General features: G+C 40.7%; 1 protein-coding gene across 1 annotated transcript in view; it reads left to right on the forward strand.

Moving 5' to 3' along the window:
• csmd2 (CUB and Sushi multiple domains 2) overlaps positions 1-19511 on the forward strand; it is a 90884-nt gene that overhangs the window by 43540 nt on the left and 27833 nt on the right. The window contains exons 23-34 of the mRNA XM_065948158.1: positions 1270-1447; positions 3049-3194; positions 3295-3375; positions 4025-4138; positions 10818-11006; positions 11788-11934; positions 14307-14495; positions 15771-15956; positions 16142-16336; positions 16619-16792; positions 16907-17080; positions 17496-17669. Of these exons, the coding sequence (XP_065804230.1) occupies positions 1270-1447; positions 3049-3194; positions 3295-3375; positions 4025-4138; positions 10818-11006; positions 11788-11934; positions 14307-14495; positions 15771-15956; positions 16142-16336; positions 16619-16792; positions 16907-17080; positions 17496-17669 (1947 nt within the window). The remainder of the gene's footprint in view (positions 1-1269; positions 1448-3048; positions 3195-3294; positions 3376-4024; positions 4139-10817; positions 11007-11787; positions 11935-14306; positions 14496-15770; positions 15957-16141; positions 16337-16618; positions 16793-16906; positions 17081-17495; positions 17670-19511) is intronic.

The following is a 19511-nucleotide window of genomic DNA, read 5'->3' on the forward strand; positions in this document are numbered from 1 at the left end:
TGAGACACTCAAGTACATTGATTAAATCACCTCACCTTTATTGTGCTACCTTTCCTTGCCATTTTTATCACAAGTATGTGTCTAAAGAATTCTTTACTCTATGTATTGTTTCTGCTTCTCTCTTCACTTAACCTTGGCTGTCTCATCTCTTCCTTCTTCATTCTCCCTCTTTTTCTATTTGCCACACTTCTACACAATCCCGCATGTTGTCCTCCACTTGTTTGTATTTGATAACAGTTGCAACGCTGCCTCAAGTACTCTTGTTCTTTGCAAATCCCTTCAAGCAACAGTACACCTTTTTGCGGATAAGGTTTAAGTAGCATGCCAGTTGATGGTGTGAGCCAGAAGTGTACCTCCAGAGGGTGTGCGGGGTTGAATCAATCAGTCTGATCAATAGCTCATTTACTAGTCGAGCCAGAGGCAGAGCGGTCTCTCCTACACAGGGCTAAAGCAGCTGTATGACATGAATACTAGCATGACCTATGACGGAAACAGAGGGGTAAAACATGCCCACTGTCTTTTGGGAACGATTGTAAACCCGTAGGCATCCAAGGGTGTGCACTGAAGCTTAATACCATGTCTGAGGTTGCATGAAATTCCTGCACTACTGTGATTACTACTCCTCCCTAATTTCTGCTGCTTTTCTACCGCAAATATGGGGTTTATAATGGGTTAGTTAGAAAATAAATAGACTAAAAGTCTAATAACTAGTAACAATTAGTATCCATGAAGATTGTAGCTTGGGTGCTTGGTATTGTGTGTTTTAACCTCAGGTATCACCATCAGGCTTGTGTGGATTTGTGAGTTTTACAGCTCTGACAGACATGCCGTTTTAACCTTCCTTGTTACTCAAACACACAAGTTTACACACACATGCTTATCCATTCCTTATACACGTGCGGTACATACACACAACTGTAAACTGAAAGCCCAGTCCACACTAACCCCTCGCCTCATCTCCACTCTCTCTCTCTTGAACCCCAGTGGGAAAGGGTTGAGGCCTTATCTTAGCAAAACACTCCAACCAAGTCCCCACTTGCTAACAGGCTTTACTGGCTAATCTTTAGCTCAGACAAGCGCCTGGGAACTAGAGGAAGAGTGAAGGAAGGGGGAGAGAGACACTGAGAAGGGAAGCAGAAGAAGAGGGGGGGATGAAAAATCCCCTTTCTCCACCAATTGAAGCTGAATTATGGATCTCAACTGTTGTATTCCTGGCCCCCTGATATATATACTCTGCCTCTCTTTCTCCCTTCCTCTTCCGTCCCTCAGTGCCGTGTGGTGGGAACATCACATCAGACAATGGGACTATTTTCTCCCCTGGTTACCCAGAGGAGTACCCAAGCTCTGCTGACTGCTCCTGGCTGATCACTGTGGCTCCTGGCTTTGGCATCAAACTCAACTTCACCCTGCTTCAGGTTCACGGGCCACACGACTTCATAACTGTATGGTAAGAAATGACTACTTCCATAACCCTTTGATGCATAGAACTGTCCTTAACTCAAGTAGAGAGAGTGTTTTTTTTTTTTTTGTACTCTGATGTTTGTTTTTCATTTGTAGGTCAACTTTTATTCTTTTCTTTTTTTTTCAAAAACCCAAGGCCCTCTCATCGAACTGTCTTTTTTTTCAGCCTGTTATGTCTTCAGCTGTTCTTCTTACCCCTAAGTCAGCTAATCTCCTACCTTACCGCTCATTTCTTTTCATTCACAGTTCTTCAAGTTTTAATAATTACTTGTTAATCATACTACACCACTTCCATCCATTATCCATCTCATCTATGGAGTGGCAAAAAAAACTTGCCTCAGACTCGTGTGACTCTGTTTTTTTTTTGTTTTTTTTATCATCTTTGCTTCCCAACTCTGAAAAACAGAGTTAGACTGGGGGAAAATTGTTCAGCTTCTTTAAGTGGTTCATGTTTTTTTAGGACGTGTACTGTTTATATTTTTTCTGATTAGGTATCAAGGTGTAATGCTTCTTTTCATCACCTCCATAAAGCATGTTCGGTCCTGCCATATGTGCCACCAAAGGCAGGATTTTGCATGCATGGTTGTTTCCAGTTCCAGTTGATCCCCTCACCCGGTGACAAGTGGCAAAGGTCCTAGCTCTCAGTGAATCTGGAGATCTGATTGCCAGCCAACTTAGCAATGTAAAAAAAACAACATATAAAGTCTGCATGGTGTTCATTGACATCTATGTTTGACAGATTTGGCTGCTTGTAGAAATTTGAGCAGTCTTCTTTTCTCTATAGAGTCTATTTACCAAGGCTGAAATGAGCCAAAATGTCTACTTTCTATCATATTGTTGCTCTTCTGTAAACAGCCCCCGCTGTGTTGATCTTTCCCAACACACTCACGCAGCGCCAAGATGGGGGACTATCATGTTCCCCAGTTTCCAGTTACCACCGCTGTGTATCTATCCACTGAACTACTGAGCCAAGGAAATGGGCCCCGTAATGGCGGCTTGGCCAGAGTGCTGTCAGGCAGCAGTCCCCAGCCAGCCGTTTCCAGAGCTGCTTGTAATCTCCCATGCCCAGTCTGACAGCCAAAGACAGATGGTTTTTAAGCTGAATGGTTGTGGCAGGAATCTGGGAGCTGGCTTAATCGGCCATGCCCAAGCCAGGGGACTGCCAAGGCTGGGACGCAGCTTCAGAGACATTCCCATTGGATGGCAGTTAGCAGGAAGAGCCCTACCCAGACCTGTCATTCCATGCGTATCTGTAATTTTTTTCCCTCACTGCAACATTATCACCCACAGAAAAAAAAATAAAAAATCAGTGAAAACTTTGGATATGATGAAGAGAGAGCAGTGTGATTAGTATCTGCTAGTATAAGCTATTAGACGATAATGTGCCATGTGGCTTTGTTTTGTACGCATCATCTTAACATATCAGCATATAAAGAGCCTTGAGGTGCTTTATGGTTTCGAATTGAGTGAACATCTGAGCGGAGGATGTTGACAGAAATTACCCATCTTTATTAATCATTACTTTTCTCTAGTGTATTGTTATATTTCAAGGCATTGTTGACCCCCAGTCTTTCTTTATTCCTTCAGGGACGGTCCTCAGGAGACAGCCAGGAAACTGGGAGTATTCACTGATGGAGAGCCAAATGAACCGCCCAGTAGCACGTCCAATCAGGTGCTGATACGTTTCCGTAGTAACACGGAGAAGGGTGGACTGTTTCGTATCGGCTATCAAGGTCTGTAAATATCTTGCTATTTCATAATCTTTTTTTTACCAAACATGACACATTTTGGTTTCACTCTTGTTACTCTCCATCTTTATTGTTCTCAATAAAGGTTACAGACTGCAGTTCTGCCTGCCACCCTCTATCATTCCGAATGCTGAGATCCTGATGGCAAGCAAAGAATTTAAAATTGGTAGGTGGGAAATACTATCACAAAAAGGCGCATACCCTTACCTATAGAGAGACATAATCACTACATTCTAAGGTGCAGCTGACTTTGTTGTATTATATGTCGGTCCCATTTAGACTTGCGGTTTTGTTGCCTTTAAATTCCACTGTTGGTTCACCTCCTAACTTTGACAGTTTGCACAACCCTAGGTTAGATGACTACATACCCCAGAAGGATATGGTGCTCACTACAAACTGCAGTACAGCAGTTTTGAGGCATCCGTATAAATAAATGATTATGACAAAGTAGTTAAAGTGCCAGAGGGAATTGAGGCAGGTGCTCTGATTTTACCACCCAGATGTAGAGATTATTTATCTTTATCAGTTTGTTTGCAACCTACTTGATTTGTTATTATTCAGGAACACAAGGGCAGCAACACTGACAAAGATAGCTGTTCAGCTATGGAGTCACAGTGGGGAGTTTTTAAAAGTCCTTTTTCTTTTTTTTTAACTAAGGCACACAACACATTAACTTTTATCTCTGTGTCATGCGAGTATCCAGGCGAAGGAGCACTGAGTTATATATATAAAATGTTGGTTATACAGTCATATGAACTGTTGCCACCAGGTCTGCTAAATCACTGACTGTCATCCCTTCACATCTCTCTGCCCAGGTGATATAGTCCGCTACAGATGTCTTCCAGGCTACCAGTTAAGTGGAAACAGCATCCAAACCTGCCGCCTGGGAACACACCTGGAGTTTGAGGGTCCTCCGCCCTCGTGTGATGGTGAGTGAATGCATGAGGCTCAAAACATACACAGACAAACGCATGCTCTCATTTTCAGGAAGGCCCTCTTCATCCACATAGATTAACACCAGGAAGCGGTCCAATACAACCCCTAGTGGTGACCCCAGTCGAATACCAATCTCACAGTCGAACATAAGGATCATCCAAGCTACTGTATATGGGGGTGCTCAATGTCTAGTTTTACATTGATTTGCCTGTTGTCTCAAAGTAATTCATGGCTCATAGCCTATCTTGGTATAAGTATCACCTTATTAATACTTTTGATGCATTTCTAAAAACCACTCATACTTTATAATAATCTCCTTAGTGTGTGTGTTAAGAAATCATCCCTTAGTACTCAAAGAAGCAGCATATCTATGTTTTGAAAATGTAATTGGCAACTAGAAAAGTCAGTCATCTGCACAGTAGCGTGCAACCTCCTTTAAACTCAGACTCTCATCAACTTTTATAGGCTTCAAACAGCGTATCGAAGGCCATAACTAAGAATATGAGGTGTCATCAAAAGGTCAGGGAGACAGCAGAGGTAAATTTGAAGCAATCCATGGATCATAATGGATATAATGTGTTTGGATTAAATCCTTCTCTGGATATGGACCATCGGGACTTGTTTTTGGTGACTTATCGGGAGAGTACAGTAAATCTTCAACTGGTTTGTCAAAATCCGGAAAAAAATTGTTGTTAGTTGATGGTCTGACAGATGTGTAGATTGTGGATGCTATGGTAGTTGAATCTGCACACATGAGCCGTGAATGTGTGTGAGCCTTCTATGTAGTAAAGGGGCCTGTGTAATATCTTTATAAGGTCATCTTAATGCAACTTAATGAGTGAGAAAAATAAAAGTCCAAACATAGAATACATTGTTTCCCCAAGTTTAGAAGACAAATAGTTTATTGATCTCTTGTGTTGCAAATGAGAATATGGATCAATGACAACCTCAACATTTACAAAAAAAAATGTAGCTACTTCATACCTAAGCACATTGATATTAAATACTGGATACATTTTTTTTTTTTTTTTAAATAGCCCCTTGAGATGCATCATCTCATTTTAACAGGGTCCTGGTAAGTCGCAATGTTTTACAATAAATTGATACTCAGGTGAAACACTGCTTCCTCTGCCAAGTGTGTCCTGCTATTTATTCCTGGCAGGTTTAGAGGAAGCATATAGTATTTTCCTCTTTTCATGGCCTCTTGCACTAGCTTAAGTTCTGCTTTATTTCAGCACCATGTGGGTGTCTTTCTGCCTGTGGTTATGAATCTGTAGCCACATATGAGTTTGCAAGCACTTTCTATCTCTGAGGAGAATACTTTGTTCCCTTGAGACAGAGGGTGGCGAGTGCAGCTCTCTACATGCTGAGATATCATCCTCCCATAGGAATAACTGACTGCAGTGTTCCCAACACATTATTATACTGTATGTTGTGTGCAATACATTTCCTAAGGCCATGAGACTGGGTTCATCGAGGGTTCCCTCTTCTACTCTACTAAAATATCGGACAGATGGATATATTTCATACTTCTTTTGGTGCTTCTTTTGGTTCTTTTTTTCCCTCTAGTTTGCTTTGTCATTGTTTCTTTGTGCCAAACTTTGAGTCTGTGGAAGATTTGTTCTTTTTTGAGTGCTAAATAGAAAAAAACATGTAAAAAATGTTCTCAGCATGAGGTACAAACAGAAGGAGATGAAAGACTTTGGCAAAAATAAAAAAGGAGGGCAATAAATGGGGAAGAGAAGCTATGTATAGGGTAATAACTAAGACTTGGATGAAAGTACCAAGGACACCCAGTGAGAAAATTCAAGTGAGAAAAAGGGAAGGGGGTGGGGGGTCTTTTCTGTAAAATATGGAGGAGAGACTCTTAAATGAGCAGAAGAATTGCAAGTAAGTGAATGGAGGACATGAGTTAAAAAGTGAGGCAAGAATTAGAGGCAGGAGGAGATATAGTTGGAGGGCAGCGGTGAAGAGAAGAAGTGCACAGCTCATTAGAATGCAGGGGACATGCCAGCTGCAGCTGCGCCTATCAAATCACCACGTCTGACGAGCACAACCCTCGCTGAACTTCTAGCTGCCCCTTCCCCCCCCCCCAAAAAAAGGCACTCAATCGCATCCTTGTACCTATACAGTATACACATACACACTGGTGTGTCTGGGTTGCACAGCAGTGAATGTTGTCATTGTGATATTCTCTCAGAGAGCAGCACTGGAGCCTCCAGCCTGTTCGGCTGTGTTGCTTGCCCCTCGGCGCCAATATCCTCTCTCATCCTCTGCATTCCCTCCGTTTGTACTCCCTCCTCCCTCACCTGCCGCTTCCCTCCCCTGATTCCCAAGCGTTAGACTTCTGTTGTTACGTAACATATGTACCCTTTATCCCCAATTCTCTTTTCTTTTTTTTGTCCGCCTCTGAAGCTGGCTCAAAACACAACAGCACACTGCAGTGTTCTTTCACACACTCACTCACAGGTCTATTTCCACACAAATCTGTCTTCCTTTGACTTTGACTATCTCCCAACACTGACATGGCAAATGTTTCTCCTCTCTTGTATTTCCTGCCATTGGATCAACCAATTGATTTGCAGAGTATTTGATTTGCCTGCTATTTGATTAAACTATGTTCTGTTGGCCCTTAACTTCATCTGCTGTCTGCTGAGACCACAGGGAGTCCCTACATCACACACACAAAGCCACAGCACCGGTACAAAGTGTTACTTTAATTCATTACTGATAAACAATGCGCTCTTATGATCCAAAATCCCTGTGTTTATCCCCCAGACAAAAGTCTGTCTAAACCTGCATAATCACCCATTACATTAGTATCCTATCCAGCTAGTTGTCTTCATCCCACTCAGCTCCTTCGCCTCCCTTGCCTCTCAGTATAACCCCATTTGTTCACTAGATTATTATTTTTTGCCCCAGCCTTTTAATTTAAACCCAACACAATGGCTTACCCCTTCTTCTTTTTCCACATCTTTACTGTCTTCCCTCACTTCTCGGTGTTGTAAGATCATAGCTAATGCTTATGTTGTGGCCCATCCCCTCCAATCAGCTTGTTATCTCTCCTCAGTTTATGCTAATTAAATACCAATTTGAGTAAAGCCATCTCCACTGCAGCAGCATAAAGTACATTCAGATTTATGCACCAGTGTGTCCATACTTTGATAATCTTGTGCACAAATGTATGTGAATGGATGCAGATGCGTGTGCATCTGTGCTTGTCTGCCACCACATTTTTAATAAGGAAGCTATTTCATACCATGAACAATTTATCACAAACAGAAGGGCTGTCTCGCAGATTGCCAATCCTGCTATCAGTTTATTTTATTCCGTGCCTCATTAAAGTGAAATTTCATTTTCAGGCCTATCGGCGTTCATCTCACCTTGTGGGTCGAGGCAGCCTTTTTCAAGCTCTCAGATTTGTCCCCTAATACCCTTTTGTTTACAGCCGAAGAGAGTGATGCTTCATTTAAAAGGATTACTTTTAAAAAGTAGCAGTTTGTAGATAACAACACCTGCCTGTCTTTTTCCCATCGACTCCTCGACAAGCTGAAAGCAGTTTTGAAGACACTTTGGAGCCTTCTGAAAGGTCACTGACAAACACATCGCATTCTCAGATAATTGATTGGTTAATCAACTTCACTCTTAGATTTTATATGCCACTTTCAGGCGCAATCAGTTTCACTATCAGTGATGGATTTAGTCCTTTTGACTCACATCCACGAGGTGCTTCAGGTTTGAAATGATTTCCCAGACTTTGTCAATGCCTTCTTTGATTTGGGGATAAAATAGATTAGTGTCACTTCAGCTTCTAAAGTTATACACCAAAAGAAGCAGTACATTTCTTATTCCCACAATGCAACATGACTGTCAGATCCACTGCACGTTCTGCAGAAATACTATTGATGTTCTTCAACAATTGTTCACTTAAATGTTTGAGACAGAATTATACCTTTGTTACCCTGCCACTCTAGTTCATGGTATATTCAGGCAAGGCACAATTTGGGCCAGCTGTGGCTTAGTGGAAGCGGTGGATGTCTTTCAAGCTGTTTGCCATTCTTTTGTAATCAGGTTGTTTTTCTTTTTCTTTTATGTCTTTTTAATTTTGGTTTAGGTTGGCAGTTTGTTCCCAGCTCCTGCAATCCACATGTTGAAGTGTCCTTTGGCAAGACACTGATCCAAAATCGCACCTGATGGCAAAGCCAGCTTTGTTTGAATGTGTTTGTATGGGGTCAGTTGATACTGATGGGCATCCACATAGCATCAGTGTGTGAATGTGACATGTTGCATTAAAAGGGCTGTGAAAAGGTTATCCCATACCTTTCACCTGCCTCCACCTTCCCTACACTGACTGCAGCGTGCAGAGTGATTAAGCTGAGTGTAATCACCAGAGCCTAATTGGACAGAGTGAGGCCTTCAGTTGGGTAGACTCAGCCAGAGTCTGGGGGGAACTGTTTGTTGGTGGCAGCATGCTGTGAGGCTGTGTTTTCTTTCAGTTTATTTAATCTAGTTGTTTTATTAGATTACCCAGGACTTTTGTCTTTGCTATTTTGTACGATTTTTGGTTAATAAATCAACCACCTTATTTTGCATCTATTTCTGCCTCCTGACATCTTCTTGCTCACCACCAGTGCTGAACAGCCACACTTAAATCCCCATTTTGATGTTGACTTACAATCAGTAATGTAACAAGGGCTTGAGTTGAAGATTTGAAAATGTATACATTAAGTTATATTTGCAATTTTTGGGGGGGGAATTCCACATCTGAACCTGTTTCCACACTCCATCTTGATCACCTTGGCCAGTGATCTCTCTGCTGTCAACTTTTTATCTAAGGCATTAAAAGCCTCAAAATACAATTATACGCATAGTAAGGAACTTTAGTAGATATTATGGGTTTGATTTGACGTTGATTTGAAACTATTCACAAAAACAAATGCGACTCAAATGAACTTCAAAAAGTTGTCAAAAAGGTAGATTGCATGTCTGTGAGTGATAGCTTTCCCGACATGTACTGAGATTTAATGAGGCAAAAAATCCACCCAGTTGATACACCAGGAATAGTAAATCAAATGGAAATAATTATTTGCAAATGCTGTTCAACCCAGGCTGTCTGCCATCTCCTTTTTTTTTACGCGTATTGAATAATCTCTCCTTCCACAAACACACGGAGAGGAGGTTGAACAAGCCAAGAGCGAAAAGTGCAAAAAAAACACGTGGCCTATCTATATACACAAAAACAAGTACCTACCCAAATACACACATCATCCCACCAAGGAGACGCTGCTAGAATGTGATTTGGAGCATTCAGTATTTCACCACTGTAATGAAGGACCTGCTAGTGCCAAGTCCTGCTGCCGTACCCTGAGGCACAACAGGCTTGGTTATTCAATTTGCAGCACACAACATGTGCATTTACACCCACTGCAAAATGTTCTGCCACACTTGGATGACTAATAGTCAGACACAAAAATATGCACATTAAAAGTATAACTTTTACTTTGAAGGATTTACAATCTATATTTTGTTGCATCTCATGATGTGTTATCTAATCTTTCTTTGATTGTTAGTAAGCTCCTCACTCGCATAAAATAAAGAAAAAGGTATTTTTACTAGTTTGAATGGTAATTTGTTAATAATAAAAGTCATCATACTCCTTGGGTGAGTTTCAGCGAGTCTACAGTGTTGACAAAGTTTGTAGTATTATGTAAGCCAAAATAGGCCCTAAGGATTTGTTTGTTATATAGAAAGCAATTATATAAAGCAAAAAACAGTTGATTTCACAACTGAGAATGTGTTTCTAGTTCTTGACTTAGCCGAGAAAAAGCAATCACAAGCAAGAGGGGGAAAAAAGTGTCTATCTTGCTCTGCAGTGGAAAGTTATTTCACACTCTACCTGCTCTGCCCTCAGCCACATTAGGTGAGCAGCTAAAACAATACCAAGAGAAACTGTGCAGCAGATGTATTGTGTATTTGCCGCAGGAATAACGTCCTTTTATGTCGCGGCTTGTTTTATTTATTTATTTTCTCTGGGAATCCTCTGTGTATGCAGTCAGCTCTGGCAGATTAAGAGGTTTGCTTCACAGCCTCGCAACAAAAAATGCAACAGACAGGAGTGCCATGCAACGTCTGATAATAACGACTGAAAGCACTCGAAAATGTCAGACATGTCAAGGCAATATCCCACAAGAATACGAAGGGAGGGGGAGAGGAGAGATGAGCGGATGGATGTGGTCCGCCCGAATGTGTCTTAGTAATAGGTTTTAAAGGCTGATGTGAGAATCTCCCGCCAAGTTAGCATCACATGTGTTGCATACTGACAGTGGGCAATGCACAGGGAATAAGCTCATGCAAGTCATTAGTGATATAGAATGTAAAAGCAGGTCCTGAAATGTCTTAGCCTGGACAGCTTTTTTCCCTTTCAACAGCATCAGCAGCAGGCTGACATTTAAATGAGCTTATGCTTTTAGTCACATTGAGTCGTCCTCCAACAACAATGTGAATCTAACCAATCCAATTTGCGCTTCAAGGGAAATTTAATTTACTAGAAAGCACAAACCATTACAACCTAGGTGCAATTATGATGCAGCAAAGAAAGGCAATACAAAACAAACCAATTTCCCCTGCATTCAGATTAATTGAATTGATCATCTCTTTTGTTTCTCTCAACAGTGACTTGTCCCATGAATGAGATACTGACCGCCTCCACAGGTGTTATCATGAGTCAGTCACCTGGCAATGGTTTCCCCCATTTCGAGTCCTGCTCCTGGGTGGTAAAAATAGAACCTGGCTACAACATCACATTCACGATTGAACACTTCCAGACCAGCCGTCAGTTCGACGAGCTTGAGATCTTTGACGGTGAGTATCTCTATTTTTGCTGAGAAAGCTAATTGTTATACTAACAATTGTGTTAAGTATCAGCATCTTAATTATTCTTTTGACCATTCCTTAGAGTTTGATAGAATTTCCTTATGCATATGCGTATGTGATGTCCACCATATGGAATATTTGGTATTCTCTGGACCCAAGCATGAAACCCTCCTCTCATCTTTGACCAAAAACTAAATTTCAGGTGAACCAATAAAAGAAAGTCATACCCAGCCACTTTTTCAAAGTGAAAGCCTGTCCTGTCAGAGGTACAATCATCAACTCTGCCAGGTGGCTGTGAGAAAAATAAGTTGTAAAGCAGTGTTCCTGATATGTGCTTTTTTCGGTGTTCAGGCTGGAGCGGAAGAAATGTGCTAACTGTTAGCCTGTCAAGTCAATTATGGAAAGAGATCTATTTTTTTAAATGAAGAACTCAACTCAGTTTGATTATTTCGACAAGTCTTAAAAATGCACAATCTCTATCAAGCCTTGAGTAGGGAAAAATGTATTCCTATCAAAATTCAGACTTTGAAATTATGAAATCTCTCGAAAATGTGAATTTGTATTAATCATATTCTCTGTTCAATGACTTTACATTTGCAAGGGAAATGCTCTTCAAATTGAAGGGATTACATTATGGAACAGAATGCATTATTTTTAAGACCAAAATGTGCTTACAGGAAAGTATTGGAGCTCTTATTCTTTTCAGCAGAGTTATCAGGCTTTCAGAAATGTATTACTTGTAATGATTTAATTTCCTCTCCTAACCCAGGCCCATCTAGACAGAGTCCTCTCCTGATTACCCTGAGTGGAAACTATTCCAGCCCACTGAGCATCACCAGCTCCAGTAACAAAGTCTACCTGCACTGGTCCTTCGACCACACAACCAGCCACAAGGGTTTTCGCATCCGCTACTCAGGTGAGTCGAGAAAAGGCAAACACTAGCATGAAGTCTTTTTTTTTCTTTTTTTTTTTTTGTATAAAATGTGGTTTCAGTGGTGCGTTTAGAATTGATTTCCAAAAAGGAAATTGTTGTACGACTGTGCTACTTCAGGACATTCTTGTATGTTCGACCACATCAGAGGTTCCTTAGGTTAACTGTGTCAACAAGATTATTGCAACCAACTGCAGCTGAAACATCTTGAAATATGACCCATCTCCATGACAACCTAGCGGGGGCGGCAGGCATGTGCAGCAATCCTTGTTGTTCTCAAGCAGCCTGGGAATTAGTTAAAGCTGCTTCTTGTATGGCTTATAATGCTGCAGTTGTATCTGCTGGCTACCATAAAGGATCAGTTGGTATACAACAGCAGCGTAGCTCGCTGTGAATTATGGGTGTTCAAATATTTAAAAGGCTCCCTCCGTTTTGTATCAACACCACTCAGCCAGATTGACTAATCAGCTCCCTCCTCTCTGTGGAGCTCTGTCTCCCCAACCGGATGTTCTGTTGTTTCTCTTTTTTTCTCCCCTTGCCTCTTTTATACATATATTTTGTTAGCCATGAGTGATTTCGCTAAAGCAGGCAAAGTGACAAAACGACTAAATAATGGCTGAGGACCCACAAGTTGTCATAGTCAAGACGTGACTTCTGTAGCACCTTGGTGGGGAGTAGAAACAGATGGCACATGAAGATTCAGTGTTTTTGTTCTTCACCAATCCATATGATGTCTCCTTGAGTCTTCAATCGTCACCAACTTTATTTCATCTTCTCTGGTAGATCCTCATTCAATTAGCTTTGCTTTTGTCCATCTCTATCACCTTTTCCAAGAATTCAATAAACTTTCTATTAAACTATTCTGTCACTATCTCCCTTACAGTTCTCTTATGCAGTGCTCTCTGTCTGTATCATAATCTTCCCTCCTTCTCTCTGTCTCTCCTTTATATCATTGAAACTGATGTGGTCACATGCCAGTGTAGATCGGATTCTTGTGAACTGCAGGGCTTTTTGGAGTGAAATGCTGTATGCATGCTGTATACAGTAAGAGTCAGAGAGACAGTTGGAGCAAGGAACCGAGAAAGAGGGGCCAATAAGTTAGACACAAAGGGTATGAAAAAATTGCTCTTGTAGCAGTCAGTCACTGTAACTGGCAGAAGGAGGAAAGTTGCTCATTCTGCAAAATAGATATCATTGGATCTTTACAATATTTATTTTGTATAGTCTATTCCTATCAATGTAGGCATCAAGGCAGACATTAAATATAATTCATCCTCGATTGATGAATTTGAGGAAGTCATAGCTGAATGAGCCCATTCATAAATTATCAAAGGATGTTGTAACAACTTCTGTGGCTCACCTGAGAAACATCACATTGTTTCTCTGGAGACGGTAATGTCATATTCCACATATATAGTTTTTTTCATCTACAGTCTCTTCAGATCATTTAGAGTCTCACATTCTTTATCCGATTAGAACATTTTGTGTGAGATAGCATCTTCTAACAAATGCTGAATAAAGATCCCTCTGCTCACATGGCTTTAAGTTTTTTATACTGTATGAGAGTTTTATCTGATTGCATGGTGCTAAAAATCACCACCAACTTCAAAGAGAGGCCATTTACACATTTATACAGCCACGTGTGAGCGGTTAGAATCAGAATTAGCATTTTTATGGAGCCGTAAAGTGGTCATAGTGATTAAGTGTAATGGATAATACGCTGTTTTGTGTCCATGGTCCACTTCATCCTGAACTCTCCCCACAACGAGCCCTGTTTGGGTCACATAGTCATGTTCTGCTGCATCACAATAACTTTGTGGGGATTTATTTTTACAATGTGTAACCTTTTTTTTTCTCTTAAGTATGAAGTTACAAGTTGTTTTTGGATTCAAAGCACTCCATTCTTCAGAATCCATAGACCTGTTGCTGGCACCATTTGGGATGACAAATGATGATTGCAGCATCTAATTTAGCCAACAAACAAAAACAGATACTATGTGTCTGTTATCATGTATCCGTCACTTTTATGATCGTCCTCTGCTGCGGCTGGCAAACTCCTGTTACGCTGTGTGGCAAACACAAGTTTCCTCTAATCAGTTTCCCTTGTCTCTAGTCTTCAGCTTTTGCTTTAAAGAGATTGCACAGTGGCGCTTGAATTAATAAATACCCTCTTTTACCAGGCCAGGCAGAGAAGACGGATGCAAAAGCGACCTTGGGTTCTGTGCTTTTTGAAGGCATATTAATCCTTCACCTCCTCCACAACAACTTGCATCATTACTGTGTTTTTATGGTTGTTGCACACAATTTAATCCGAAAGCTTCTTCAAATATTAACCTATTTGTGTTGTTTTGTCAAAGCGGCCTACTGCAGCCCACCAAGTAACCCTATAAATGGCACGGTGCACAGTCTGACTGGGACTAAACTTGGCAGCACCCTCCGTTTCAACTGTGACCAGGGCTTCAGGCTCATCGGACAGAGCAGTGCCACCTGCACCAGAACTGCACAGGGGATCTACCAGTGGAATGCACCAGTGCCTCTTTGCCAAGGTGAGGGTCCAAAAATTGCATCAAGTTATGAGGAAAAATATTGTTTTTAAATCAATGAGAAAAACAGATTGACATCTGATAGACTAGATTGTCATGTTTGTCGTATTGTTTGAGTGAGACAGTCTTGCCCTGTACAATCAGCCTTGTACAGAGCAAGACTCAGGCTTGAGTCTGAGTCTTGGCTCATTTTATATTGCTAATGCAACTTACACTTAAAATGATTTTGCTAAGTTACTTAATATTATAATTCTCAATCAGTCCCACTTTTCAGTGATGAAATGAACCTCAGACTGTGAAATAAATATTTTTAAAATGAGTTAAAGACGACATTTTTGTTGCAAATGTATTTTGTAAGTGTAGTCATTCTGATTTAAGTGGATTTAAGAAAAAAAAAACTATCACTGAATCCATTTGCCTGGATCAAAGTACGTTTTCAACTGACAGTGTGACATCACTAGCAGCCCCTCAGCCTTAGGCATGCTTCAAGGAAGCTCACTTTACCTTGCCTCAGAACTGCTTTGAAGTTCACACTGCGTCAGATTAATGATATTTGGCTCACACAAGCTGAATTGTTTGATATGTCGCTCTTTTGGGTTGTAGTCACAGTTATTTCTGCCTTTCTCTGTGCTCTTTTTTTTTACTGCTGGAAACAAGTATAGTATTCACACGCTTTAAAAAAAGACTGACCTAACTAACAGTTTACAGTTTTATTCTTAAAAACACAAAATAGATAGTATAAATAAAGCAGGAGCCATTGGGGCAAGAATAATGTATTTGAAGTGAAAACAGTTTATGTGAAATTCGCTCAAAATCAATTTTTTCTTTTAACAAAACTGTGATGCTGTTGTGTAATCTTTAATGTGTTTTGCGTATATAAAATGAAGATTTTAAAATCTAAAAACTCTTGTGGAGTCTACAATATTTATGAACCTCATTTATAAAATCGTATCAGCAGATCATTTCAAACCAGAGAGCAGCAAGGTAATCACTGAGTATCTGGTCAAGTCTGCACCAGGTGGGCTCTTCCCATGAATTGCATGTGTTCTCTCTGGACTTGATTGTTTACTATTGAGCAGATGGCAGCCCAAGCTAATGTTTACCACACATCAATACCTCCTCTCGGAGTGTGTTTGTACAGGAAGCCCATTGTTAGCTTAGCACTCTGCATACAAACTAAGATGATTAATAAAATATAGTTTGCAATCTGAGCTTTCATTTGACTAAACTACATTTATTTTTGCTCACTTTCCTGCCTAATCTCTCGCTCCCTTCTAGTCATGTCCTGTGGAATGCCAGTGCCTCCTGTGAATGGCAGTATCGTGGGCCAGGACTTCTCTTTAGGAGCCCGAGCTACATACAGGTGTAACCCAGGATTTCGTCTCTCTGGACCTGTCACCACCTCAGTCATCTGTCAGGAATCTGGAAGGTGGAGTCCCATTGAGGCCCCGCCCAGATGTATTCGTAAGTATCTCTATTACATTTAAATACAGCAATATCAAGGGAACACTCTCTTTAAGCTGACAAATTTAAAGTTTTGAAAACCCATCTTGTGTTTCAAATGTTCCTATCAGCTTTGAGATTAAACTAGTGACAATCTCAATTACAGATTTGAGTTAATAATCAGTGTAAATCCTTTCACCCTCTAGCGGTGACCTGCCCTGACATTGGTCACTCTGCGGTGGAGCATGGGAGATGGAGGTTGATCTATGGGACTCAAAACCAGTATGACGCTATACTGATGCTTATATGTGACCCTGGATATTACTACCGGGGTCAAAGGGTCATTCGCTGCCAGGCAAACAGCACCTGGAACTATCCAGATCCAAGCCCGGCCTGTGAGAGTAAGTGAAAACTGCATGTCCCTAATGTTCCTACATTACCTGAACATGAAGATGATGTGTCATGATGAGCTTCAAACAATATTAAAAAAAAAACATCTGTATGAGACAAAGAGCATACTTTTTTCTTTTTTAAATTCAAACTGTATCGTAAGAAATAACAAAACAAAGCATCCACAAATCTTTTTAAACATATTTACATCTTAACTTTTCAAACAGAACGTGTTTTGTATTGTTGGTTATGTTTTTTTACCATATTAGTAATTGATACATTTGTCGTTTCAGTCATCTCCTGTGGGGATCTTGGGACTCCACCAAACGGAAACAAGATCGGAACTCTGACTGTGTATGGAGCCACTGCCATTTTTTCTTGCAACACAGGATATACCTTGGTGGGCTCTCGGGTAAGAGAGTGTATGTCCAACGGACTCTGGAGCGGAACACAGGTCCAATGTTTAGGTGAGATCTTCAGCAGCCAGCCAATAATAAATAATATAGTTATAGAGTGATCTTTAAAGTAATTCAGAACACTTTGGTCTGTCCTTAATCCTTTCATTTTCCCATCTTTCATAGCTGGCCATTGTGGCACCCCAGAGCCAATAGTGAATGGACAGATCATTGGAGAGAATTATAATTATCGAGGCAGCGTTGTGTATCAGTGCAACCCAGGATTTCGTCTCATTGGGGTTTCTGTGCGGATCTGTGAACAAGATCATCGCTGGTCAGGACGCACTCCAGTCTGTGTCCGTAAGTGACTATGGAGAAAAGTTTGTCATAATGAAATCTATTAGTGTATTGTGTTTGGTAAGATTTTCTCTTATCATGCTAGTTAAGGGCTGATATTACCAGACTACTTTGTGTTGTACTCTATAATACTAGACTTTTTACAAGGATGTTTTACCTGAGGAAAGAGGACACAAGTTGTGCATGAAGTCGGAGCAGCTTAGACACAACAAGTTTCAGAGTTAGCATCATTTATCATGATTGACATTCAGCTCTGTGTTTTTCTACACTAGTTCTGTTTTGACTTTTACTCCACCAATCTAGGTGTTGTTTATCAGAATCAGAATCTGTTTACTCAGGTGTGTTTAATCTTAACCTTTAATCTTACTGCTCTGCATATGTATGTAACTGTGACTTTATTTCTTCTTTGTCTTTTCAGCTATCACATGTGGTCACCCTGGAAACCCCACCTTCGGTTTGACCCAAGGAACTCAGTTTAACTTAAACGACCTCGTGCGCTTTGTCTGCAATACCGGATACGTTCTTCAGGGAGCTGTGAAATCAACCTGCCAGTCCAATGGGCAATGGAGCAACGCCCTCCCAAGGTGTAAAAGTAAGTAACAAGTAGATTCCAAGGCTTAGTAGTCATTGCATCATGAACTGTATGCCTACAAATAGGATGATTGCAAAGAGCCAGGAAAGATAGGAGGTATGCACCTTTTAACGGCTGCTGCTGGATCCTTATGCACTTAAATATTTAAAAAAAAACAATTTGTCATCTGAGCAAAAAGAGACTGCACAAATAGAACATTTTATCAAACAATCATCTACTTACACCTCTTATATCATTAAACCTGTATGTACTGTATATGCAAAAACATTTATACAATTAATTCAGCAGGCACTTTTGTTCAAAGCCACGAACATCAGAGAGTAAGTACAACACAAGTATGGATCTAGAGAGAAGGAAACAACAATGTCAGTAAGTGCAAACCAACAGCTTTAAGTCTGATCAGACACAGGTGTTGACAGGCAGTTCACAGAGGCAGAGCACAACATATGCAGCTGTTCTTGAGAGTTCTCATCAGCATCAAAACCATTCCAAATATCATCAAAAACCACCATCATCATCCTCAATATCATCAAGTGCGTAGGTGTTTTCTTCAAGGGATGCAGTGGATCGAATGGTCGTTTTGTTCCCCTACCAGGGGGTGAGAGAGGAGAAGAGTGTAGCTAAAGACTTAGGGCCCTGTTGTTAAGGTTGGACCCAGACGCCCTTCACTGGCAGAGTGTAGTGGGCTGGAGTGAGTGTAGACCTGGATGAGAGAGTTTAGGTAAGGACGAGCAGTTGTTGTTGTTGCTGTTTTGTAAGCGAGCAATAAGGTTTCAAAATTTGATGTTAGCAGTAACTGGGAACCAGTAGAGGGATATGAACAACGGGTTGGGTTGGTTATAGGTAAACTAAACTATAGACAATGTTCAAATGATATATATATATATGCACATGTACAGCTACATAAGCAATGTCTATGTGTAGCATAGCAGCTCTCACAATGGAATATATTCATCATGCCTTGTGAATATTTTCTTGCTAAATAAGCCATTGGCATACAGCGTTGTGTATCCCTCATGCCCAAATTGAGGACATTGTCAAAATGTGTCCTTAATTCCTCATTTATGCCTGCAGGTGTATGGCTCTCTCTTTCTTGTGTTCTCATCCGTTTGTGTGGGTAGGTATTAAATTACCTATTGTAATGTGCAAGTTCATATCTTCTATGACCAGCGATGACCCCAATCATAGAGACAGCGCAGAGACACCCGGAGGGGGAAAGAGTTTAAATGCTGTGTATTAAAGGAAATTGGAATGAAAAACCAAAAGAGAGGCCTCGATTATTTAATTACCACGTTCTCATCCACATTGTCATTGGAGGTTTAAGATAATATTTACATTTGATGTTATTTCCTGTCAGCATAGCTACCTCTGTTACACCCTAAGGCCCACCTGTCTGTCAAGAGAAACAAACTTAGTTAATAACCGTTCAGAGACAGCCAAAAACAATCACAGGATCCTTGAGCTGGTATGAAAGACAGCAGCCCTTGGAGACCCATACCCTGTGTTTTGCTCTGAATAAGAAGTACCCTGTTCTGTTATGAACGAGCGAGGCAGGGACTTTTGATTTGGAAGAGTTTTTTTTGCGACCAGCAATATATCTCAGCACCCACGTCTTGTCTCTGAGTCCACACTAACTGAGGGCCCTGTGACAGGCACTGAAAGGGTGCTGGCAGGGTCAAGCCTTGAATATGACAAGGCAATGACAGGACCAGTGACTGATTGACTGGTGAGTTTATTTGAAATGAGGTGAGAAAGGATTTTTGCCTTTTTTTTTTTAGACATTTATGAAGGGATGAGAGGCTCACAGGAATCCTTCTTTTTTTAAATTTAAATTTAAAGTTT

This window comes from Labrus bergylta, chromosome 19 (assembly GCF_963930695.1).
Source record: "Labrus bergylta chromosome 19, fLabBer1.1, whole genome shotgun sequence".
Lineage (NCBI taxonomy): Eukaryota > Metazoa > Chordata > Actinopteri > Labriformes > Labridae > Labrus > Labrus bergylta.